The sequence below is a fragment of the Chenopodium quinoa genome, unplaced genomic scaffold, assembly GCF_001683475.1.
Source record: "Chenopodium quinoa cultivar QQ74 unplaced genomic scaffold, ASM168347v1, whole genome shotgun sequence".
NCBI classification, from domain to species: domain Eukaryota; kingdom Viridiplantae; phylum Streptophyta; class Magnoliopsida; order Caryophyllales; family Amaranthaceae; genus Chenopodium; species Chenopodium quinoa.
This window is the reverse complement of record NW_018743021.1, coordinates 2,265,799-2,291,296: the sequence shown is the minus strand read 5'-3', so window position 1 is coordinate 2,291,296 and position 25,498 is coordinate 2,265,799. Positions and strand designations below refer to the sequence as shown.

Sequence of the window (25,498 nt, the reverse complement as noted above, 5' to 3'; positions counted from 1 at the left end):
TTTTTTTAAAAGAAAAATAGTGGATCTATGGTGTTTGTATTTTTTTTTAAATGAAGTATACATAATTTAAAGATTGATTTGGATGTGTTATGCGAAAAAGTTAGGAAAAAATGTGCAATGATAATATAGATTCCTTGTAATTTTGGGGTTTATAAAAAGCGAATTGTTGGATGATATATTAAAATAGATATATATATATATATATATTTTTTTTTGTGATATTGAGTAAAATAGATAGTATGCGTTAATAGGGAAAAAAAAATAGTAGAAGTGGAATGTAGTTATTTGGAGGTTTTTTTTTTTTTTTTTTTATAATTTTTTTATAAAATGGGTGGAAGTTATTTGAGTGTAGTGCAAAAAAAAAAAAAAAGAAAAGAGAAGTGCATGAGAATTGAGGATTGAGGTTTTGGAGAAACCTCATGAACTTACTCTGCAATTATAATATAGATATACTAATATCTACCTGTATTTTTCACAATATACGTTAAATCGTTACCCATTTATGAAATAAAGTGTGATTAAAAAAAATGCTAATTTTGATTGGATTTAGATAGTTTAAAGGGAAAGTGGACTAAATTGCTAATTTTGATTGGATTTGGATAGTTTAAAGGGAAAGTGGACTATTCCAAGTCTTCAAGTTCCAACAATCCAATGGCCTCCCGAGATGTCTTGGAAAATTTTTCGACTTATTTCCTTACGGGTCCAATAAAGTAAAAAATTATTCAATACTAAAAGTTATATAATCCACATTAGGTCAAATATTGGATTTTTTTTTCAAAATAAAGTGAATGTGTGGCCATAATTGCGGGGTGTGGTGTTCCCCATAATCTTATAAGTTGGTTTAGAATCATAAAAGACCTATACATAGATCTTTTAAGTCCAAAGACTATGTTTGATTCAATTATTGCACTCCAAGATTGGTCATATAATTTTTTTTGAATTTTAAATTATTGTTCTCTCTATTTTCGTAATAAATAATAATCGCAAAACTTTTCATCTATGTTAGTTTTATAATAATTGCAACACTTTTCTTTTATAATATTTGTTTTATAACAATTGCAACATTTCATTTATTATCTTAAAACTATGTGCAATGCTTAGTGAAACAGCAGGAATAGTAGAGCGTAGCGAGAAAATGAAAGACAATGGCCGGAGCATTGCCTATTTAACCGGATTTTGTGATTAACATGCTACTTTTAAAAGAAAATTTAATTCAAGGTATTAGTTGGCCAAAAAAAAAAAAAAAAAAAAACAACTAAGTACTAGTTCACAAATTGAGTTAAAACTAAGGTATTTTATGACAATTTTGCCATAATTTGATAAAAATTCATTACAATGTTAGTAAATCTGGTACATGCACAAGTAGTGAAAGGTATTACATCACAATTACTATGAAATTTAGAAAGCTGAATCATATAATTGTCATATGATATACAAACATGAAATATTGTGTATATGTATCACTTTATGATTGACCAAAGTGTGTTCCACACATGCATTGATGTATGTATTGATTTATACTCATAAAATTGATTTACAAAAGCAACCCCTCACGTATTATAAAAGCTCACACAATTTTTTGCAGCTTTAAACATTGCTCCGTGATTTCTACGGGACAAAATTTGCTATGGCCAATGATTCCGGCCAATATATCATATGTACAATAAAAGAATCAATAGAGAAGGGTAAAACAGAAAAATTAAGTCTCAGATGACTGTGATGAAGAAGCCGCATCCTCACGCACCTTCTTTGGTATCCATCCAGACTCTTCCCTAGGCTGTCTTAAAGCTACAAACTGAAGAGCAGCACTCTGCACCTGATACAAGTGACATGCCCATGGATATGAATCTGGTGCAGACCAAATCTTTTCCCCTTCAAATTCCGCATCTTCAACTAATGATTCTGCCACACAATAAACTACATTGGTCTCAGGCTCATTAAACCCTGGCACAGCCACGCATCCTAGAGATACAAATCCTTCTGGAGCCCGTGGAAGCCATATAGATGCTGGAGTCACATAATCGTCTGCACAATTTCTCCATACCTACACCAACCCCAAGAGAGTAGATAAATATCAAAAACTAAAAGGTGTTAGTTCTGTAAATGATGAAATTCTATTACCGCCTAAAGGAAATGCATGATAAGCCACAAATATGTGCCAATCTACTACTTTGGACCAAGAAGTTCAGTGATTTCACATTCTAAGGAACTAGATGTCAAATAGCGGTCGAAAGAAGTTGGTTCTGAGGTGTTGCTAAATACGAAGTATGAATGAAAAAAGTAGCAACTGCATACAAGGCTACAGCCAAAGTGAGATGCTAAAAAAGATGTCATATACCCCTACACCCAAAACTTTGCTGCATAAGATATTTCTAAAAGTTACGGATGTTTTCTACAATATGAGTCATTTAAACAAGAAGAGATACTGCAGTGTGATATGTAAATCGTTCATACCAGGTCAAATCCCAGAGGAAGTGCAAACAATTGGCCATCATAAAGATAGACAGTGGCAACACTGGGTGGGTGACCACCAACATGAGCTATGTCACCAATGGACAAGTACCTGAAGAATAGAAAGAATTATGTTACCTCTTTAAAGATACATGAGAAATACATACAAAACATTGTAAAACTATAAGCAAGACGATTCAGATTGGCAGAAAATGAACTAGGCTTAAGAGCACAACTATGAATCCAACATACACTACCAAACAGAAATCCAGTCAGCATGAAATAAACTAGTACAATTTCTATCATCACTTCTCCATTGAAAAGGGCTTTGAGCGGGATTAGATGGGTGGGTTGGGGAAGGTGTGTGCTAAGTTCTTATTTGTACATATTTCTAGAGAATTTAAGGGGGGTTTATTGCAGCTATTTTTGAGAGTCAGCTATGACTTTGAGGCTTGGAGCCTATGAGATTGCAATCATTCAAGACTTCAAACGCACATGACTTTTGTTTTAATTCACCAAAAAATGGAATCTTGGAAAGTCATCCTTCAAACTTCCAAGGTATTGGGTTCCCAAACGCGGGGAGAAAAACCTCACTCTAGGAATCAGCGGAAATATAAAAGAGAGTACCATTTCAATTCATGCCTTTGCTTAACCATTGCCCCAATCTCTATCACCCACCTTAACCAACACCAACCCCAACACCCTCCACCAACCCATTAAAGCAATCATCTAGATCACGATAATCACCACCAAGCTGCCCAAATTGCCCCATTGCTGTCACCACCACCACCATCACAAGATCCAAAACCCATACTTTATGGCAGATGTGAGAAAGATCAATGTTTAAGAATACAAAAATTTACGTGATTCACTAGCACTGTTTTAGCTACATCCACAAGAAAGCGAGAGGAAAATACAGAGTTTATATACCAAATGAAATAGGCCCAAATATTCCTTTTTTCTCTCTGTGTGTGCGCGTGCGTGTGTGTGTTTGGGGGGGGGGGAGGGCATGTTCTAACACCTAAAGCCAAATTCCTTTTTTATTTTTCCGAACATCCGCATATCCTTAATCACCCAACCACCATCGTAGCAACACAAAAACAAATGAAAAAATAAACCCAAAATAAAGCTTCCATTCACGCATGATTGCATTGATTTAGAGAAATTTTAGGTATTCAAAAATTAGTTGATGCAAGCATGGAAAATATGGGGTGGTAAAGATCAAAGAAGTAAAGAGCTAGAACAAGAGAGCAGATGAAGCACTACTAGTCTATGTCCTAAAGCTTCAGTTTCTGCCCCAGCTCCCAGCAAGATCAGTTTGACACGTTCATGTCAGCGTATCACATCTGGAAATTTTCGGATATCAGCAAAATCAACTTGACACATCCACATCCAAGAAAGGTGACATGAAGTTGCAGTTGAGTCTTCTCAATAATCTTAATCTTTTTTTTTTTTTTTCTAATTCCGGCATTTGTCCGTTCTCGGCCATCCCACATGCTTCCTATGTCCGTGGTGCTCTGAGGAGACATGGATGTGTTTGTGGGTCTTAAGGTGACTAGGTTATATTTACTTAAATTTCCAATTGTAATAGTTTCACTAGATTAGGGGCCGTTTGTTTCAAAGAGGGTAAAGGACTAAAGGGAATGTAACCAGGAAAGGGTTAGGGAGGGAAAGGAATTTGATTCTCTTTGATATGCTATGTTGTTTGGTTTGAGTAGATACAATTCTGCAAAAACAAAAGTTCAGTAAATATATTCTCTTTGCCTACCATTTATACACCAAGTACCGATACCCACCAATGCCACCAACCTCTCTCCTCTCCCATCATTTCTCACATAGCTTCTTTATTCCTAGCACATCCACCATATACCCTCGCTAGTGTTGTCGCAAAGACACTGTCGCTGCCGCCCCTATGTGTTTCTCTCATCTTTTAAAGTTTTTGATGGTTAACATAGGTTTTAATAGTAAAATTCGCCCATTAAAACTCCAGAATTTTAGCAATTTTCTTAAAGCTTGTTGAGATTATACATCGTGACGAATCTAATAAGATTCCACATGACTGATAAGCATCAAAGATATTGATCGCCATAAAAAAAACTTCAATAATACCGCAAAATTCACCCATTAAAGAAATGTGTTCTTATAATTTTGTTTTTTGAGTGGAAAAGACGAAATGGAAAATGATGGTAAAAGATGAAGGCCCTACTCTTTAAGAGCACCAACACTCGATTGGATAGTTGACAAATACAGAGTATTGCTAACAATCTAACTTTTCCTTGCAATTTTAGGTTTTTTGTTAGATATGAAATTTAACACAAGGTGAAGTAACAATAATAATCTCAATGAATGGTTCAATTGTTTTCTTGAAATTATCATGTGTTTAGTCAAAATTTTCATGTAATTATTGAATTACTTAGTACTTGTAAAATAATTCAGAGCAAAAAAGATGCATATAGGATATAGCTAATATTTGACACTTATTAGTTATTACATTGATTTTGAGTCTCACAGTTTTTTTGGCTGATTAAACTGCATTAGATTTTTGGGTATAGTTTTCTTCTTCTCCCTTTTTATTTATTATTTATTTTAATTTTTTAATTAAACAAAATCGTAATGGTGATTAGGATACTTGCAATATTATTAAAGATTTTAGCAATTTTCTTAAAAAGCTTGTTGAGAATTTTACTTTCTTCACTGTTCTCCTCATTGCTAGAGTAATTATGCTATGACTAACATATTTCTGAAATTGCTTCCTTAATCATGCATGCTATTAGAGTTTCTCTTGTTATTTTCAATGAGATATTTAGTGAGAAATTTTCTTCCTAGGGCTTGTAAAAACCCTGAATAAAGCTATGGTCCTTATAAACTACTTAATCATGCATGCTATTAGAGTTTCTCTTGTTATTTTCAATGGGATATTTAGTGAGAAATTTTCTTTCTAGGGCTTGTAAAAACCCCGAATAAAGTTATGGTCCTTATAAATTACTCCCTCGGTCTCTTTTTGTTTGCACCATGGGCCCACTTTTTGTGAGAGCTTTTTGGGTCAAATGATGCAAACAGTAAGGGATGAAGGGAGTGGTAAATTAAATTGGGTATTTGAATAGTCATTGAATACTTTAGGAAAGAATGGGGCCGGGGCCCGAATAGGGAGTTCCTGACTTACCCAGAAGGACAAGCTGGTCTCCAGATGCTGCATATGCCATGATCCTCAATAGCCTGCATAAATAATAAATTACAAATAAATTCTCAATTGAGACAAAAAAAGGCATAGTACAAGTAGCCTATTATCCTGTTCTCACCTTCTTTCTACACAGTGTGCATCTGCTTTTAGATTCTTGTTCACTACTCCAAATCTTATCAAAGTTGACGCTGTGTTCCACAAACCTCCTTTCATGGGATACACAACTAGATGATGATGCTTCCCTAGACATAACAATAGCTTTAGGCTGGCTCTGCATGTCTCTCCGATCAGCTTCAGCCCAAGAGAAGTACACACGTTTCTGGCTTGAAGGTACCTGCTAATGTACAAATTCATAAGGACAGATTGTAACCCAGAATGAAGGACCAGTGAAATAAAGTTGCTTTATAACCTTTAATGCTAAACTTTTCAAATCAGATTGATAGGCTTTCCACATCGTCCTCACTGTCGAGCAAATTTTAACTGCCAGAGGTTCTCCACCTTCTGATTCTTCCTCAGGCTTGCATTTTATAACTCGAACAAATGGCTCAGATCTCTTGAAAGTTTTAAGATGAAAAATCAAATGAGAAGGTTGAAGTCTTCCAGGTTTGGCCAACTCAAGAGACAATAGCTCTTCCCATGGCACATCCCACATAATCTTGCTAGGTCTTTTGTCCATATTTTCTGTAGCTTTGAACTAGATCCAAAATACAAACACAAACACAGACACACACACATCCATTAGTCCTTTATATTGATAAGATAGTGCTAGAAACCTAGAAGGGCCACTTTTCTCTTATATACCTGAAGAAGCATAACCCTTCTGTTTGTAACCAATAAAATCCTTTGCGGAGGCAACATGAAATGAGCTTCATAGTAATCAGACAAGGCGAATTTGGAGGGTTCTTTGAAGATTTTCGTGCATCCCAAATTATGACTTGCTTCCGCAAGCCATAGAATCATCTGAATCAAAAAAAAGAAAAGAACTTCAAATTAATTTAATTCCTTTTAAACCTATGTTACTCGGACTCTTCATTTCACCTCACGTACCCGTGTCGGACACTCGACACTTGGACATGGGTATGACACCCGGACACTTCACTTTTAGTTCAAAATCGTGGAATTTTTTCACAAAATAGCCGAGTCGGATACTCGGACATGGGTACTAGAGTCCAAGTAACATAGTTTTAAACTGAAACAGGAATCATCTAAATGATATGATATACTTTATAACTCCTTAGATTTTTTGCCAAATGAGAAAACTGTATGGAAGAGAAATAAACCATAACACATGATGAGGAAATTTAGTTTTTGAGGGGAGAGCTTGGGGGGGTATTTCCTTTCGGAACCTGAGTTACAAAAGATTTCTGAGGGGTTTTCTTTAAATGATTTAGATCCCTCAATTAGTCTTATGATTCATTGTAACATTTTAACAAAATTAAAGTTGAAACATTTGCTTTTACAATAAAGCTATCAATAATCGAATAAACATAGATTTCTAATCCCCCTATCCTGGAATAAACGCCCCACTTCTCCAGAAATTTTAGCCCAAAAATAAAAGCCCCATTTTTAATTTGGGTAGGATCCTTCGCCCATTAACTTCTTTAATTTATGCATAATAAATCTACAAAACCCCTTTAACCCCACAATAATGTCTTTCACTTCCCCTAAAACAATAAATAATTTCCACTACCTTCCTTATTCAACACTATCAAAGTACCCCACTATAACTTCTCTCATAAAAACGTGTTCCCAGGAAAATTGGGGTTTTATGAAAAAGGGAGCAGATTAAAGGTTTAGTGATAGCTTAAGGCCATAAATATATTTGTTTTAAGCCCTTTTTTTAAATAAGGGTGAAACCCCCTTGGTGTTTTTCGAATATAATTCTTGCACTAAACAAAATAGTCAATTACAAACACTAAGGCTTGCTGATATCAGGTACAATATCAGATATATTTTTGTACCTGTCCAAGAGCTTCTCTTTCATTGTATTCTCGAAGAATACCATCTGCATGTATAGCTCGTGGATTACGGACCCTTTGGAGGGAGGTTCTATTGTTTAAAACTTCAAAGCATCTGGCACAACTTGCACCAATTCCATCAACAGTCAATGAAAGGAAATCTAATGCACCACTCATTGGTTGGACTATAAATCCCACGAAAGCTCGCCCGAGCCCATGAGCAAGTCCTAGAACGCCATTCTGTCTAGCACTCTCAACAGGTTTCCTGACTACTCCTGACACACCGAATGCAAAACCTTGCGCCAGAGCTTCAGTTCCTTGGATAATTCCATCACCTACACCTGTTATTTTTCTAGACCAAACCTGAAGAAGTTTTCAATTAAGTTCGATATCCATAATAAAACCATAACCTTCATATGGATTAAACAGAAATAAGGGAAGAACCTGCTTGGAACGTAACCGTAGGAACTGTCCATCTGTAGAAAGCTCAGCAAAACCTTTGCTTAGGGAGGCTAATGTAGATCTTGTCATGCCAAGTACATCAACTGAGAGGATCAGATGCAGGGGATTGTGTATTAAGTCCCTCCAGATCCGATTCGTAATGGCAGGAACCACAGCACTTTTTCGCATGAATCTGTCCCTGTGCATAACCTTCCGTAAGTGAATCTGCAAAAGATACATATTACAAAGTTATGGCCATGAAATCATGTTAGGATGATTTATATAGTGTAAAGATCCAATTCCCAAGAATCCAGTAGTATCATGGTGCTTAAGCCTCCAGATCCAATGTGTTAAAGATTGGAATGACACAGATAAATTGTAGTATAATTTCAGAGTCCCCAAATTGAAGGGGGGGGGGGGGGGAATGCATGTCATGAGAAGCTTTCAAGTAGAATAAGACCCGCATGACTCTTGAATGAAGTAGTAATTTAACATCAACATGAATGTTATTATATAGTCTTTGCTATAACATGCAAGACTTGGATGGTTAAGGATGTTAGGAGTAAAAATCTAGATGGGACTCAGAAAGTATGCAAAGAATTGATTGGAGTGCAAGTAATTACAAGGAAGGCCTAAAAGGAAAGGTGAAAACTTATTTCTAAAACTTATAATACGTATTATAAATATTGATGAATACATATATGTGTTCTTTGCTTTGGTCAGATGTGCAGTTTCGCCAATTGTGTTAGGTGACATATAATCTCCCACGTTGGGAGACATAAGCAATAGCGCTTATTGAAGAGCATGAAATCACCTATCTAGGTCATGGGTTTCTTCATCCAAAATTAACGACGTCAAAAGTAATTAATAAAGGCCTCAAACTATGAGATGCAACTACTCCACCATATATTTAATTGGCCATCTTATATTTAATCCATGGGCAAGACACTTAATAGCAAACCACCTAGTCTTTCCCTTACCTGCACTAGGAAGTAGCCTTAACAGGATTTATGGGTAATGCTGTAATGATATGGTAAAGATGCTAGATGCAGAGCTCCTACCTCCTTTATTCTCACTGTCTCTCCATTAATAAAGTTACTCAGAATTATAAAAAATCTGATCAAGCACTTTGGATCAGCTTGATTTATAATGATGATAACTTTCACCAAGTGAAACAAATTTCAACTGACCAAGGCAATCTTACAAAAAAATTAAAAAAAAAATAATTATTATGAATAGTAAATATTTTTCTTGGGAAGCTCTGAAGTGGTTGAAACCTGAAAGTAATAATTACACAAAAGATGCATTCACAACGAGAAAGCTTTTATCTGCAAGTTACTAATTACAGTCAAGCAAGCTCACTTGAATTTTAAATGCACTGCCAATGGCTGACAATAAGGGGCTCCATACTCCCAATACACCGTGTGGTCGTTGAGCTGGTGCTGTTTCCAGTGCAACTTTCAATCTTACTTCTGAAACATCAATGAGGCTGCACCGATTTTATAAATGTCAGCATCTCTTAGTTGATAATATGTAACAAGTCCAAAACTAAAACAAAGTGTGCTGGTAATGGAAGTAATTAATTAAATCATCATGCAACTAAATGAAGGCAAGAGAGTAGCTAAAAAGTCACCGTAGTAACGTCAGACACAAGTTCCAAAGTTGATCAGCTCAATATTTTAATCGACCATAGATAGGATTTAAACAACGGAACCAGACACATAAGTGACACCAAAAAATTGAATTCTTACTCAATACGTATCTCTGGATCAACTTGTGTAACATTTGGGTTTTCAGGAAGACGATCAAGCCGTAGCTTATTGTAGAAATCCATTGCAGCCCAAATAATTGGTTCATGAATATTTAGCCTCCACCAGTTCTCGGTTACCTGTCGAGTCATCAAATTCATCAGAAATGGATACAGACTTGTTATGAAAAGAGAGGGAATTTTATTTTTTTATTTAAAATTAAAAAAAAAAAATTACCCTTATGTACACTTGTGGATATACTTGGATGCCATCAGTATTCTCATTTAAGACAGTCAAGGTTACTTTGAATACTGGTTGCTGACCAATATGCTCAGGTGCCAATAATACAGGCATCGCTGTCAAGGGAAGCTGATTGTCAAGCTGCAAATGACCCAAGCTAATCTTGAACCTGGATTACATGAAGGTTATCCAATCAGCTCATAAGATACACTAAACTAAGCTGTCAATTCTAAAGAATATTGGAGATCGAAATTAAAGGATTAATTTTTATCAACCCTGCAGTTACAATAAGTTAAATCATATACTGAATGTTACTTTTTCAAGCCTCTTTAAGTCTTAATTGAAATGTGAATGTAATATTATTGTTATTACCATTCCTGCACCCCCAACCTCTGGAAACCAAATATAGGAATGCAGTACATAATTTATAAAACCATCAGGACACTTTCTTCAAACAGTCCCATCAGAGACTGAATAATTTCTTTTGCATAATAGTTCAGTTTTTATTCCATCTATAAAGCACTGATTGTCCCAGAGTGGCTTCTTATAAGATAAAAGATCTCACTAATTTGAGCTAATTTAAGACCAAGTGATCATCTTATTTCTTAAGTCTTAATTGCATTATATATGACAAACATAAAGATACAGACAAATGCAATTGCAAAGCCTCACTTGTTTGTAGTCCCATCATCACAGCCAGTGGAATATGCTACATAGACCCTCTCCAAGAATAAATAGGAAAGTTCTTTAGGTCTGTGGTCAATAACAGAAAGACCAAGGACCCCAAGCTCAACAGTGAGTTCAAATGGTGGAACACTATTTTGCATTTTTTTCTGCATCTGAACACTCTCCTCATCATCAATCATTGTCTGGTCATCTCCTTGTGCATTCAACCTGGATGGCTGCTCCTCTGTGAATCGAGCGATTGTGATATTACCAGTTTCCACCAATTGAAACTGCACTCCTGCTCCTTCTAGTGAGCACATGGAAGCACTTTCCAAGTTGAGTGTTGAGGTGCTCACAATTTTGTCACTATAAATACTAGCATCAAAACATTTATGACCATATGGATCATCCCAAGCGAAACTTGTTGTAGACAGAGGTGTCAAATGGATCAAATGATCGTCACCAAATCCGCTCTGGCAAATGCTAATTTTCTTCCTTGTTCTATTTTCAATCCTGCATAAAAAAAAAGTTATTGTTATCAAAATTCAAGGGGAATACTCCTCAAAACTGGGAGTAAAGAAGTTGATATCACAAAAATTATAACAGGTTCACAGCCACAATCATTAATACACATGCTACCACAATAGTAAGCCAAGATTTACATACACCTTTGCATAAATAATGTAATATGTACACACAGGCCCAAGTACAAGGTACAATTCCTAATGGATTATTTGACCTGCATTATAAAATAGGCTAAAGAATAATACCTGATGGGAGTTCTTGAGCATAGACGAAAAACAACAATGAACCGTGATCCTTCCTCATTGCCGCGAATTTCCATCCTTACAAATATCCGTTCACCACATTCTTTTCGTAAAACAAGGGAGAGGGTGTCTTCCTTAAGGATTTCAATAGGAAATGACCATTTGGTATTTCCTAGGCGTACCTACAATATTGACCATTTTACAAAAATTAACATGGTTCTCTTACCAAAGAGGCAAAGACCCAATCTTAAAACAAGGTCTATCATTAGAAGAGAAAGCTTAACATCCTTATTCAAAATACACTTATTAAAACATGTTAAGCTATGTTTACTGTACCACTCATTGAGAAAATGTAAGCAAAAATTTAAGTTACATGAAAAAAGCACTCAAAAACAACTTTTTTTAAAAAAAAAAAAATAATAAATCAAGCAATGCTATATCTTCACAATACACATCTAGAAAGCACGTCAACATCATTGAGGACATATCCAATAATATTTTGACTAAAAATTAATAGGGCATAGTAAAATAATCCAAAACCGTGATCCACTATATCAGCTAAAAAATAGGGTACTTAATCCGATAACCATAACCATAACGGTTTGGGTACCCAATTTGTAAAGTGACAGTTATTAGGTACGTTTAAACCTTACGAATATCAGATAATGATCCAATAAGCATTTTTTTATCAACTGAATATATTTATTCCAAACCTAAACTCCGACATAGTTTCATAATCAATTAATAATTTGAATAAATAATAATATTATTAGGGGCCGTTTGGTTGGGGGTAATCATCAAAGGGAATGGGAATCAACTGCCCCCATTCCCTTTACCCTCTCCATTCCCCCAAATCCTTCTAACTCCTTTCCCCCCCCTAGGTATTCCCATTCCCTAGCCACCCCAACAACACCATACCACCATCCTACTTCCGACCAAAACCACCGGGAAACCCATCCCCCTTACCGCCGGTCGTCCCCCGCCCTTCGCCGCACCTCCCTTGCCCCTCGCCGCTGCTCACCGCCGCTCGCCGCTGTCCTCTCCCCCGTAAAATCCTCCCACAACCCTGCAAAAACCTAGAAACAACTTGTAACTCCCCGTGAAACCATCAGTCGGCGTTCCCACCTCCCTCGAAATCTTAGACGCTAGGGTTTCGAGGGTGGTGGGGAAGTGAGAAATGAATCTAAGGTTTTGTGGGCTGGGGGAAATTTTACGGGGAGTGAGAAGATGCTTCTAGGGTCGCAGCGAATGGCGACGAGGGGAGGGGGAGATGCGGAGAAGGGCGGCGAGTGGTGGAGTGGCTGGGTGGAGGCGCGAAATCGTGAAAAGTTAAGCGATGTGGTGGTGGTGTGGTGGTTAGATTGGTGGCAGTGATTCCTTTGTTATTCAAAACAAACAACACCCTAAAAATGGGGGATTTTCATTCCATTCCGATTCATTCCCTTTGTTCATTCCATTCCGATTACCCCATGTGAACCAAACGACCCCTTAGTAATTTAGAGACCATACGGTAACGTTGATAATTAGTGTTAAATATTGAAATGTCAAACTTTTCATACATGGATATCATATCAAATATCCAATATTCAATCCAAAAAAACAGATCTCGGAAGTGATCTTATTGGTTCGGTTCATAGACATCAGTTTTAGTGTTATAGGTTATTAGATACTTGATCCAATAACGATAGTAGTTTGGGTACCCGATCCATGCTCACCCTTAGAAATTAGGTAGCTCAAAATAAGTTAAATTTTGGCGCTTAAATGTGTACAAATAAAAAATACGTAGTACATTAATGTCTCCAACCCTTGAAACACTCATATTACCATGCTCTACCTTACAAAGAAGTTAAATAAGAGCACTAACAAAGCCCATACCAATTGATGCTAAAAAAAAAAAGGGAAACACCCCTTGCCAACATTGATCATTGTATAAAGTTCAAATACCTGGAGTTTGTTACCATCACTTGTTTCTCGATAAAGGAAGCTCACTCTTGAATCCGATGCCCTCAAGATCTTTGCCTCATCATGGCTGCTCAATTTTATAAATACATCCTGACCTGTTCTGTTAGTGAATGTCATGTATGGTCTAATAGAGACTACCTGGGAAAAAAAAGGAATAAAAGAAAAGAACATCATCATTTATAGTGTCCCCACAAATATCAAAAAGTCTGGCTTTTTAAAATACCTTCGTGGGAATGGTTTGATAAGGGCACGGTTTAGTGGTGATGAACAATCGAATACAATTACCATCAGAATCAATAGCTGACAGATCCAGTGATCCATCCTACAAATCGAACAAAGGCATTTAGCAATATTTCACTCTTTCAGAGACTAACAGACCAAGCAATCGGTTACAAATGCAATTTACCATGTCACTGAGTGGAGAAAGATCTTTAACAGGTCCAAATGAATTTTCTCCAGTAGGGGCAGCAATAGATGCCTGTAATCCCACTGATTTGAAGTTCAGCGATGAAGCAATAGTGCAACCCTCCTGGAGTTCTTCTTCTGTTATCTGCCCACTTGTTTCTGGATTGCTATTTCTTGACTTCAATGGTGAGGATGCTTTTTCTACCTTTCTGTCAACTAGCCTAAAAGTCAGAGGAGGACACCTGGAAACAGCAAACCAAAATGGGGCATATATTCGGACAGCCTTTGGCATTGCTGGCTGTTCCTTGTCATGAAATTGCTCCAGAACAACTTGGACCATCCTGCACCAATAATATTATATTTTTTGAGGTTTGGACACTAGAGAAGGGCCATTAAAAAAAATAATACAAGGTGTAAAGCAAGTAATAATGTGTATGAAGCGACCTTCCAGAAATTAGATTTTTTAAGTTCAATGTTGTAGATGACACTCCACTAGGCTGAGATATTAGAACAGCTTCCTACAGAAAACAGAGAAGGCTTAGAGCCTTAGAACTATGATTGAGATATAAGAGCAGAGTTAAAACCTTTAAAGAGAAAAGGAACATTATATATTTTTGAAGCTCACATGCATTGGCAGCCACCCTTTTTGTGGAAACAGTGATAAGAATAAGCCTTTCGTAACATCAGCAGCATAAACATTTATAGCTTTTCCAGGAGAAAAAATGCCTCTAGAACGATTCAGAAAGTGACCACTCGATTGCATTTCAAAAACTGAATACTCGACCCTCAAGGGAAGATAATTAGCAATTTTTAAAGGGGATTTAACCACAAGAGTCCAATCCTGGATGGGATCAGAACGGATATCTTTTGCAATCTCAGTAGACAGCACACTCAAGCAAAACCAAATTCCACTGGAGCCAATGGTGCTACTGGAGGAGGTTGGAGAATTATGTTCACAGTGCAACAATTTTTCAGATTCTTCTAGGTCAGATACACAAATCTCAGGTTCTTCTTGAGATTTGCTAGAACCTAGTAATTGAGCAGGGTATTCAACGACTTTACTCCAAGCATATCTATCTGGAATACCAAAATTTAAAGGTCGTAGAAGCAAAGAAAAAGATCCAGCATGCGTTAAGCATGCAAGTGGAAGGGGCATAGAGTCACCAGGCTTAAGTAGCCCAATGGATACATGTTGTTGTGCATCACTTACGATCAGTTTCCTGTTTCGTATCCATTTTCGTTGCCGAGCATGATTCACGTAACTTCCAGCATCATAAGACTCAGGCCACTTAAGACTTTCTTCATCTGGAGCATAAACCCATCCATCAGCAGTGCACACTGACGCTTCATCAAGATGCCAATCATCAGCCCATACCCAGTCAAATGACGGCTCTTCCCCAGAAACTACCTGCATGTTAAAGGTCTTAGTAGCATTAAGGTTAGGAAGAAAGTACAGATTAAATATCTATATTATAATTGTAGAGTCAATTCACCACAGCCCTCCAAATCCCCAATACTTAAATCTTATGCATTTGAGTTTTTTTTTTTTTTTTTTTTTTTTTTTTTTTTTTTTTTTTTTTTTTTTTTTTTTTTTTAAATTACAAACCAATAACTACCCAAGTTCCCATCCCACCATATTATGTATTATTTATATTTTAACTTAGAAAAAAAAAACATTAATAAGGATAATAACTACCCATCCCATATTTTTTTATTTTTTTATTTTTTCAAGGAATTGCAATAATTAATAAAAATTCACTTTTTAACATTTCACTTTGTGTTATTTTCTTTCACGTATAATACATGTCGTGCATTAGCACGGATATACAATTTATTTATTTATCAACAATACACCATAGCACTCTAAATCCCCAACCCTTCAATTATATGCATATTTTTGGGGACTATCCTATAAACAATTTCCACTTCCCTAATCATCATTAAAAAAAGAAAAATAAATAAATATGAACAGCACACTATTTGCGCGACTAGCCTCACCGAATAGCAACTTGCAAAAGATAAAGAATAGGCCTATGACACTAACTACCATAACCTCTACACATTTAACACACCTACACTTCCCTAATCATCAAAACAAAAAAAATGTACAGCACACTATTTGCGTGACTGGCCTCACCGAATAGCTACTTGCAAAAGATAAAAAATACACCGTATGATACTAACTAAGTAACCCCTATAACACAGAACGGGTAACCTCTATAGATTTAACAAAGTAGCACCCACATATAAGAGTCAGCCCTGTTTTTTGAGTTTCTGGCACTGAATATCAGATTTAAACAGAGCAGAACAAGTGTCGACAGATTACTAATACTCAATAGAGTAGATTTGAACAGAGCATTGTAAAGCAGATCATACCACAACTCTAAAAAAACATGGCTTAAGTTACTACATCAAATCAACTTCCTTTTTTGAAATATATATATTTTTTCTTATATTATATATTTAATTGTTTCTAATATAAAATATATCCCGTGCATCTTGCACGGGTACACTCTAGTGTATTATAATATAAAAGCAAACATCCCTTAGAAAACTCAGTCCAAAATCCAGCAGAATTCTAAAGTTCTGCAAACAGAATCGACCCCCAGCCTCTCGCTTTCAGTGTTAAAGAATACTTATATACAACTGACATCCACAACAATTATCGACTTAAAAATAACTAGAATGTTATAATTGATACCATAAGTATATAAAAAAAATTAAATAAATAAGAAAATAACTGCAGCAGGTAGCTAATTACTACTCCGCAGAAGATAGAGGGAGTATGATATCCTAACAGCCACACCCAAGGGGTGCTATATGTTTTACCTATATTCATTTTTCCTAACAACTTCACCCTTTGAGCTTAAGGACACCGGTAATTATTTCTAGGATATTGTACTAACTTAACAAATACTGTGACGTTAGAAGTGGAATTTTCTCAGTATTAGTTCATCTTTAGCTTGCACAGCTATTATTGCAAAAGAAACAACAATAAAATAAGTATGACAATGATACGCATACTATGAAAGCCAACAAATCAAATTTCTTTTAAAGGTTGCATATGCAAGACAGCTGAAGATTCCAATCAAATCAGAACAAGCTGCTCCTGATGACATCAGGACAAGCTACTTATAGTGTCGATTGATCATCTGTATGACAGTATTCGCATATCATGAATGGCGCTTAATATATAAATAAAAAAACATCACCGTCAAAGTGACTTAAGAAGAGAATTAAAACACTTGAACAAATTATCCATTCAAGCCAAAACACAATTTTAGGGTAACTCACCTTGTCAGGCCCTCCAATAGCTGATAGACTATTATCAGGTTTTCCAGAGCAACAAACCCAACCAACATCAGGTATGTATCTTTCTATTTCAAAAAAATCCACTGTTTCAATCTTTTCATCATTCAATTTTGACTTGTTAGCTGTCCATGGATTATTCAATGGTCTCTTGGACTCAAATGGGGCCTTGGCTTTCAGGCACAAATCAAGTGTGAAATCAGTATCATTACGTACTGACGCAAGGGATCTAATATTTACATATCTATTGCCATTCCGAACACTGACTTCACTTGCAACAACATCATTGCCTAATCTCCAACAAGCAGCAGGAGCTGCATAATTCAACCTCACAGTAGTCCATGGTCCTTCCCTGGTAGGACTAATCTGGATTAACCCAGGCTTCCTGCCATCAGCAAATGACTGCTTGTTTTCAACTTCCAATTTTGATGCAAAATGAACAGAAACTCTTAATCTTCCTTGTGTTCCCTTTGAAGTATCTCCCTTAGACAGCATCTGCCAAAAATAATCATGGTTCAGGTTTACACTAGTACCACCAACTTCAGGATCAGAAAACTTAGGCTAAGAGAAAAATGACAAATATAACGAAAGGAACCTTTGATTCTGGAGGAAAGAGGTCAATCCATTTCCATTCATTGCCATCATCATGAGAATCTGCCCTTTTTATTGTTGCTATCTGCTTCAATGGAGCTGAGTAAAATCCGACCAAATCACCTGCCGGAACAAAGATGGTAAATTCATAGAGCACGGAATATTACATAAAATATTAGCAATGAACATGTACATACAAGGAATTATAAGATTAATAAATTCTCTCCTGTAAAATTTGATATAGTGTCCACTTCACAAATTTTCTAGTTCATGTACAGAATTGGTGCTAGAAAAGTAGAATGGCAGTGCACACAACTACTGACTTCAAAAGTAGATTACCAGAGTGTATAGAACATGTTAAATATCATAAATATTATTTGCTCAATCGCAAGGTGACACCAAGAGATGATACAACTGCCTGATTCCGAATCATAAATTGTAATACCCGAGTATTATATAATTTTATAATATATTTATAGATGAAAAAAGGTATTGTAAATTATTAAGTAACTTAGCTAATCTAATTAGATTTTTTTTATAGTTTGAAATGTTTTGAAACCTATTTTAATTTAACTTTGGTCTCTACGTTTTTAGATCCTATATACTATATAGACTGTTTTAAACCCTAGAAGTACTATTTATAAATTACAAAGTACTAAATAGTGCAGTGCAGCCTTGGTTTATCTTGAAACTATGAGCTTTGCAATTTGCAATTACAAATCAATTAAAAATAATAAAATATATACCTTTTCCAATGTCAGTCATAATAAGCTCCAACTGGTAGTTTTCCTGCTCAAAAAAAATGTGTAAAATTTCAGAAAGATAAGAAAATAGACACAAACCACGAGTAGTATTGTTGTAGCATATGGTTTGGCCAAAGAGACAACTCTTTAGGTTTCCCCGTTCAAAACATAGGTGCATGTACTTGTACCATTTCAATAATAGATAGAAGTCAAAGAACCAAGAATAATCAACAGTCCATACTCATGAGGCTATCCATAACTGCAATATTTTATAATAAGGCAGATCTTTAAGCAATAAAAATACTCCAAGATTGTTTCACCTGAGTAATCAGGCAGGGCTTATAACCCTTTCAAAATCTTCTCTTGGGGTGGGGCGGGGGTTTGGAAGGGGAGGGTTGAGGATTTGCAGCTTGTTTTAAATCATCAACCCCACCAACATTCATGGAAAGATTCGCATAAGCTATACTATTATTAAACTTAAAATGTTTCTTTTCCTGAACTTAAATAGATATGTAGTCTGAGACAGTAAAAGTTAATAAGACAGAGTGCGGGGCCGGTGGGGTGGGGGGGGGAGGAGGAGGAGGTAGGGGAACAGTGAAAGAGGGAAGGAAAACATACAAACATAGTAGTGAAACTCAGATAAAGTGAAACACTTCTGACATACCGGAGAATCAACTTTAAAGAAGAAAACTTCTCTCCATTTAACACATTCGAGCTTCAAAGAACTGATAGACTCAGAGTGACGCCCACATGTGCGAACACTTTGCAGCTGATTCAATGCTGTAGCATCTGACAGAATAGGTTCTGGACTAAGGTGTATTGATACAGCATACTGACGAGAAGATAGACCATCCAACTTTTTAAACTGTAATTGAAAACATGGATCAAATAAATGAGAAGACATACTACCAACAAACAAACATTAAATTCTAGAAAAAAAATTTCCACACGTTGCAATAGACAGGAAACTTTCATCTAATGTAATTGCAATAAACTTGGATGCATGAAAAGAATAAGATTTCCAATTTCCAGATCACATAATCACTTAGTCCAGTGAAATATTTAGAAAAAAAGAGAATTGCAAAGGAGCAATATCACTTATTTCACCTGATATGATGCAAATAACCATCAGGATTATTAATTGCTTTGCCATTGGTAATAATAGGGAGAAATTTTCCAGATGTTTACCGAGAGAACAGTCCAACTCCTAAATATGCTTTTTATAGCAAATCACTATTCCATATACAATCAGATAAATTGATATTGCTCGTGATTAGGCAGCAAAAAGAGAGAGAGAGAGAGAGATACAATCAGATAAATTGATATTTCTCGTGATTAGGCAGCGAAAAAAGAGAGAGAGAGAGGGAGAGGGGGAGAGAGAGAGAGAGAGAGAGAGAGAGAGAGGGGGGGGGGAGAGGATACAATGATACATGAGAGAGAGAGAGAGAGAGGGGGGGGGAGAGGATACAATGATACATGATAAACAAATCCTTTTGCGCTAGGGGCACTATTACTGCTTGACAAACGAAATTTGTTACACTTTCTTGTCTATAACAACACTAGTAATCCTATAATCAAGTAAAAATATGTCAAGATCAAAGTCCCACAAAAAAGAGGAAACATGATGGCTGTTAAATTATGACCATTTAATGTCCAGCCTAGCTACTAAAACATGATGGCTGTAAAACGTTCACAGCATCAACCCTTCAACTACGGAATGACAAAAAACAATTAAACACATCATATTTTATCAGCCTGCTTGCATAAGGATCCAAGTGAGGCTGCAGAAATCACGAACCAATAATACAAAGAGTAAGATGTAAATTTATACAAACTATACACTAGTACAGAGCTATGCTACACATCAAGTAGAACTTTGAAATTGATTCAGGACAATTTTCTTTTCTTAATTAAACTTTTTCTGATCATACCTGTGCTTCTGCAATCATCAACGTCACCATTGTACGGATATTCTGGCCAATATTCCCTCGGAAGTGAGAATCCAGCATATCTTTCAGCACGGGAACTTTAAGAGGCTTCAGATCCACTGATGGCATCATGAATACACTTGAAAGCTCATTAATGTCAGTAACTCGGATGAAAATGTCCTGGCCGAGCTTATTTTGTGGAATGATGAAATAATTTCTTTTATGATGCACACTGTCAATTGATGTATCCTTATGAGTTGGAGAAACAATTTCCTGAAGAATAGGGTATCACCAAATAAAGTTACAACACAACAAAATATAATCAAGAAATGGTCCATAATATTGAAAATAGGTGGCAAATATAACATATATGCATGAAGTAGCTTACAATAATATCATACACTAATAACTAGAAAAGTCAAGAGCATACTCTAGTAACGCAGGACTCTTGGATTTCACTGAGGCTATTCCAGCTAGCATAAGCTTGGAGAATCATATTTATGTTAGAACTAGAAACATTCACATTAAGATCTTTGGTTGAACTGAGTCGTAACTGTGAAGCAGCAACAGGGGAAGACACATCATACTGGTACCTGCATATTTTAATCATGAGACAGCAACTCATGACAAAATCATGCAACAAAAATAAAAACAACCATTTTTATTAGAGAAGCCTTCTAACAAAGTAAGAAATTACAGCTGACAGTCTAACAACGGTCAACCACTGGGTGAGATTAGTTCAGAGTGTACTTTTGACAAAGGCTAAAAGCTAGCCAGTAGCCACCACATACAATGATACAATTCAATCACACAACAAAAAAAGAACTAAAGACACTCAAACACAAATTAGCACAAAAGAGCTAAATTATCCACTCTTAGACATGTTAATCACGAATTGAGAAAACTTAACACATTATGTAGCATGTAAAAGAGCAAAGGTGGGGAAAGTGAAGCTCAAAAAAAGTAAGGAAGGCTAATTAAGGGTGAGTTCCATGGGACTTTTGGAAAACTGATGAGAGAAATCTAAGGTGAGTTTAGATTAGCTTACATGCAATAAGAGTGGATTTTGGCCAATATTTTCTGCAATCATAAGATTACCATTTAAATTTTTAGCCTTTGCTCTCGTTGCAAAACTAATATTCTGTAGGAGGAGTTAGGGACCGTTTGTTTTGGGGAACTCATCAAAGGGAAAGGGAATCAACCACCTTGATTCCCTTTGTTGCTGTTTGTTAGCTGATTTTTCCCATTCCCTTTACCACCTCCATTACCTTCATCCAAGTTCATTCCCCACCACCCCTAGGTATTTCCATTCCCTTCATCCAAGTTCATTCCCCACCACCCCTAGGTATTTCCATATTCATTCCCTAGCCACCATCACACCACCACAGCCACCATCACACCACCACAGCACCACCTTCCTACCTACCAACACCACCAGAAAACCAGGCACCTTCATACCAGACGCTCGCCATCCTCCCCTGACCATGCCGTCCCTCCCCCGACCCTCGCCGCCCCTCCCCTCCCCCACAAAAACATCCCACAACCCCCGTAAAACCCTAGGCGGTTTTACGGGGATAGGGAGGTGTTTCTAGGGTTTACGGGGCTGTGGGATGTTTTCAGGGAAGGGAAGAGTTTTGCGGGAGGAGGGGAGGGCGGCGAGGGCCTGGGAGGCGCGGCGGTGGTGGGGGAGGTGCGGCGCATGGTGAGGTGGCTAGATGGTGGTTCGAAAAGGTAGGAAGTGAAGAGATAGGTTGTTGTGTGGTGGTGGTATGGTGGTGGGATTGGTGGCTTCATTCCTTTTGTTTTTTAAAACAAACAACATAGGAAATTTGAGGGATTTTCATTCCATTCTCTTTCCTTCCCTTTGTTCATTCCATTCCGTTTACCCCATGCTAACCAAACGGCCCCTTAGTGTAATGCAATATTTTGGTGGGATAAGTGTGAAACATTTAATTCCGTTGCAAGATGTCAATCCTCACGTGTGCAGTACCTTTTTTCATTAGAAGTTTCTTCAAACATGGCAACCATGCCAAAATTGAGATCAAGGCTAAACATTCGTTAATCACACAAAGAACAACTGTAACATATAATCTGCGACATTAAAATCAATACTTACCTCAAAAACCCATCAGCTGCCTCTACCACAGGCTCCCAAGACTCGTATTTGTCATTGTATGACCTCACTGAGAGAGAGAAGTTTACATTGGAGATTTGGTAGTCAGGCCTTCCTTGTAATTTGAACCCAATACCACTCAAGGACACATTAAACAACGGAACCATCTGCAAATATAAAATAAAAAAGCAAGAACATAAAATGATTATGCAAGGGAAAGGACGTTGCATATTTCAACAACAAAGTGACATCAAGAAGTTACCAAGATAAGAAAAACAACAGAAACTTTCAAAATCATATTTCTCACTCTTGTGCAGATAATTGTCCCAACCAATAGCATTAGGCATGTATCTCTAACAGGCGTATGTATAAGTGTCCCAAAATATATCAACCATACAACCAAAAAGTAATCCTTTAGTCTTAATTATCAGTGCACTTTTAGACAGATGTTAGAGATTACAACTTGGAAGATTAGATGTCAATCATAAAAAAATGTTATATCATGAAAATCAGCAAAAACACCTCAGGTAGCCCATTGGCTGCATGACACATTTCAGATAAATTATAAATTGTTTACTTCCCCCGTTTTTATATAAATGCTCCATCTGGAGTTTTGTGATTCCCTACCACATACAACTATGACCACTAATATCTTTAATTCCCTTTAAGTAAACGCTATAAAAGGTTGATATTTTGAAAGTATATACATAGAAACAAATCCAACAAACGTGACTATATATTTACTTACATATAAGGAAATTTTCACATTTGCTACCACTAAAAACACCACGCTTCACATTTGCTACCTGTTTAAATTTTTTTTTTATTTTACTACCACCTAAAACAGAGTTTGTTAAAAATCACTACCACATGCCTTATTCTGTTACTATTTCCGTTAGTGGGCCCACTCCACCGTTTAGCCACCCCTCCAACCACCTTGCAGCCACCCCTCCTCCTCACTGCCACCCCTCACCTCCCCCCTCCCCCTGCCGGCGCCGGCGCCGCCGCGCGAACCCACCCCCTCCCTTTCCCCCACCCTATGCGCATCCAATCCCCCCTTTCCCTTTCCCGTTCTTGAGCTCCGACCCCTACCCCGAACGAAAACCACCCCCTTTCCCCTTCCCTCCACCGGAAATCGGCCCCCCTCCCCTGATTCCCCCACCGAAATCGGCCCCCCTCCCCTGATTCCCCCACCGAAATCGACCCCCTCCCCTTCCCCTACCCTTTTCGGCCGTCCCTAACCCTAAACCACCACCCCAAAACCACCCTAAACGAATTTTAGGGTTTCGGTTGTGGTGGTTTTGGGGTGGTGGTTTAGGGTTAGGGATGGCCGAAAAGGGTAGGGGAAGGGGAGGGGGGTCGATTTCGGTGGGGGAATCAGGGGAGGGGGGCCGATTTCCGGTGGAGGGAAGGGGAAAGGGGGTTACGGTGGTGTTGGTATGGGTTTTGGGGGTTACGGTGGCGGTGGTGGTCAGGGTTTGGGGGTGTCGGCTTAGGATTAGGATTGTCAATTTTGGGTGGGGAAAAGGGAGGGGGTGAGGTCGCTGGCGCCGGCCGAATCTTTAGGCGTCGGCCGCCGGAAGGGGGGAGGGGGAGGGTGGCAGATTAGGGGAGGGAGAGGGTGGCAGATTAGGGGAGGGGGTGGGTGGGGTTGCTGGTTTTTTTTTAATTTTTTTTTTTATTTTTTTAAAATCTTTTTAATTTTTCTTTTTTTTTTTAAATAAACTCAACGGAAATCCTAACGGATTCCATTAAGTGGTAGTGATTTTTAACAAAGTCTGATTTAGGTGGTAGCAAAGTGAAAAAAAAAATAAATAGGAAGCAAATCTGAAGCGAGGCATTTTAGGTGGTAGCAAATGTGAAAATTTCCTACATATAAATCACAAAAGAAAGTTAGAAGAATGTAAAATGAGAAATGGAGCAATTAATTCAGAACTGAGGAAGTATTGGATACTTAATGATCTCAAATAAGGCATCACTTACCAAGCCACCATAGTCATCAAAGCATGCAACAGAAAACGTTCTAATTTCTGCATCAATGACTGTATCTTCCTTGCCATCTGTTACATATTTATGAGCAAGCTTCACCGCATATCTTTTGGAAGGCCTCTTGTTTCCACTCCGCACCTGAAAAGTTCCAAAGTCTCCACCAACTGCCCATATGCTAAATGGTTCTGCTCTAAGACCAGCATCATATGTATCCCACAAGCTTTCTTCCGAATATTGATCCCCAACAACCATGTCACTCCGTATGCATCGCAATGAGCCACTAAAATCATAATCCTTGGGCGAGCCTTTACAGGAAATACATCCCAGAGGAACATAACCAGGCGGAGCTTGAGGCAACCAAAATATCATAGGATCTACTCCCCGCTGCTTCTTAATTCTACCAACCATTTGGTATCCTATAGGTAATTTGAAAATTTCATCACCAATGTCTTCAGCAACAACACAAGCATTTGGACGTTCAAACCTATGGCCAATACATTCTCTCAGTCAATAATGATAAAAGCAACAAACATAAAGATTAAAGTCTATTACAAATCTGAAATACCCTTTAACAGCAATATCGCCAAAGAATGCCATCCCTTGTGGGACCACTGGACGCCATATTGAGAGTTTTTTCTTTGAAGTGGAACCTTGATTGCTCCACACCAGATCAAAGAGCGACACAGTCTCAAAACGCCGACCAGAATTTCCAATTGACGGTTCCACAGGGAGGGGTCCATCACGCGGTGAGGCATGATGAGGCATACTCTTAGGAACATCTTGTGAGAACTCTGATATCCCAAAGAAAATATGTCGCAAGTCATATGCTCCACCAACCAGCTTCAATGAATTAGGATCTGTTGGTAAGAACGTGCCAACAGAATTATCCACACGCCAGAAGGGCAAAGCCATTGAGAACCTGCTTTACTCCAAAGATTACATAAACCAGATTAGTTTCAACAAAATAAAGTTACAGCATTATTCCAACTTTCTAATTAATTGATAA

The 25,498-nt window shown here is 37.3% G+C and overlaps 1 protein-coding gene across 3 annotated transcripts in view; it reads right to left on the bottom strand.

Moving 5' to 3' along the window:
* Positions 1-1,411: 1,411 nt before the first annotated feature.
* The window catches only part of LOC110730261, a 50,030-nt gene continuing 25,943 nt past the window's right edge, over positions 1,412-25,498 (bottom strand). Inside the window, exons 38-64 of one of the 3 annotated variants that reach the window (XM_021910048.1) lie at positions 25,058-25,414; positions 24,487-24,976; positions 22,507-22,670; positions 20,821-20,983; positions 20,394-20,663; positions 19,127-19,327; positions 18,466-18,508; positions 17,724-17,842; positions 17,114-17,623; positions 14,445-15,242; positions 14,264-14,337; positions 13,821-14,160; positions 13,638-13,736; positions 13,397-13,552; positions 11,456-11,634; positions 10,692-11,198; positions 10,017-10,188; positions 9,783-9,919; positions 9,394-9,520; positions 8,035-8,256; positions 7,594-7,953; positions 6,434-6,592; positions 6,042-6,326; positions 5,751-5,966; positions 5,615-5,667; positions 2,455-2,563; positions 1,412-2,044 (exon numbers count right to left, since the gene is read on the bottom strand). In XM_021910048.1, coding sequence (XP_021765740.1) covers positions 1,700-2,044; positions 2,455-2,563; positions 5,615-5,667; positions 5,751-5,966; positions 6,042-6,326; positions 6,434-6,592; positions 7,594-7,953; positions 8,035-8,256; positions 9,394-9,520; positions 9,783-9,919; positions 10,017-10,188; positions 10,692-11,198; positions 11,456-11,634; positions 13,397-13,552; positions 13,638-13,736; positions 13,821-14,160; positions 14,264-14,337; positions 14,445-15,242; positions 17,114-17,623; positions 17,724-17,842; positions 18,466-18,508; positions 19,127-19,327; positions 20,394-20,663; positions 20,821-20,983; positions 22,507-22,670; positions 24,487-24,976; positions 25,058-25,414 — 6,655 coding nt within the window. In that variant the 3' untranslated portion in view covers positions 1,412-1,699. The remainder of the gene's footprint in view (positions 2,045-2,454; positions 2,564-5,614; positions 5,668-5,750; positions 5,967-6,041; positions 6,327-6,433; positions 6,593-7,593; positions 7,954-8,034; positions 8,257-9,393; positions 9,521-9,782; positions 9,920-10,016; positions 10,189-10,691; positions 11,199-11,455; positions 11,635-13,396; positions 13,553-13,637; positions 13,737-13,820; positions 14,161-14,263; positions 14,338-14,444; positions 15,243-17,113; positions 17,624-17,723; positions 17,843-18,465; positions 18,509-19,126; positions 19,328-20,393; positions 20,664-20,820; positions 20,984-22,506; positions 22,671-24,486; positions 24,977-25,057; positions 25,415-25,498) is intronic. The other 2 variants (XM_021910050.1, XM_021910049.1) reach the window with 2 other exon arrangements.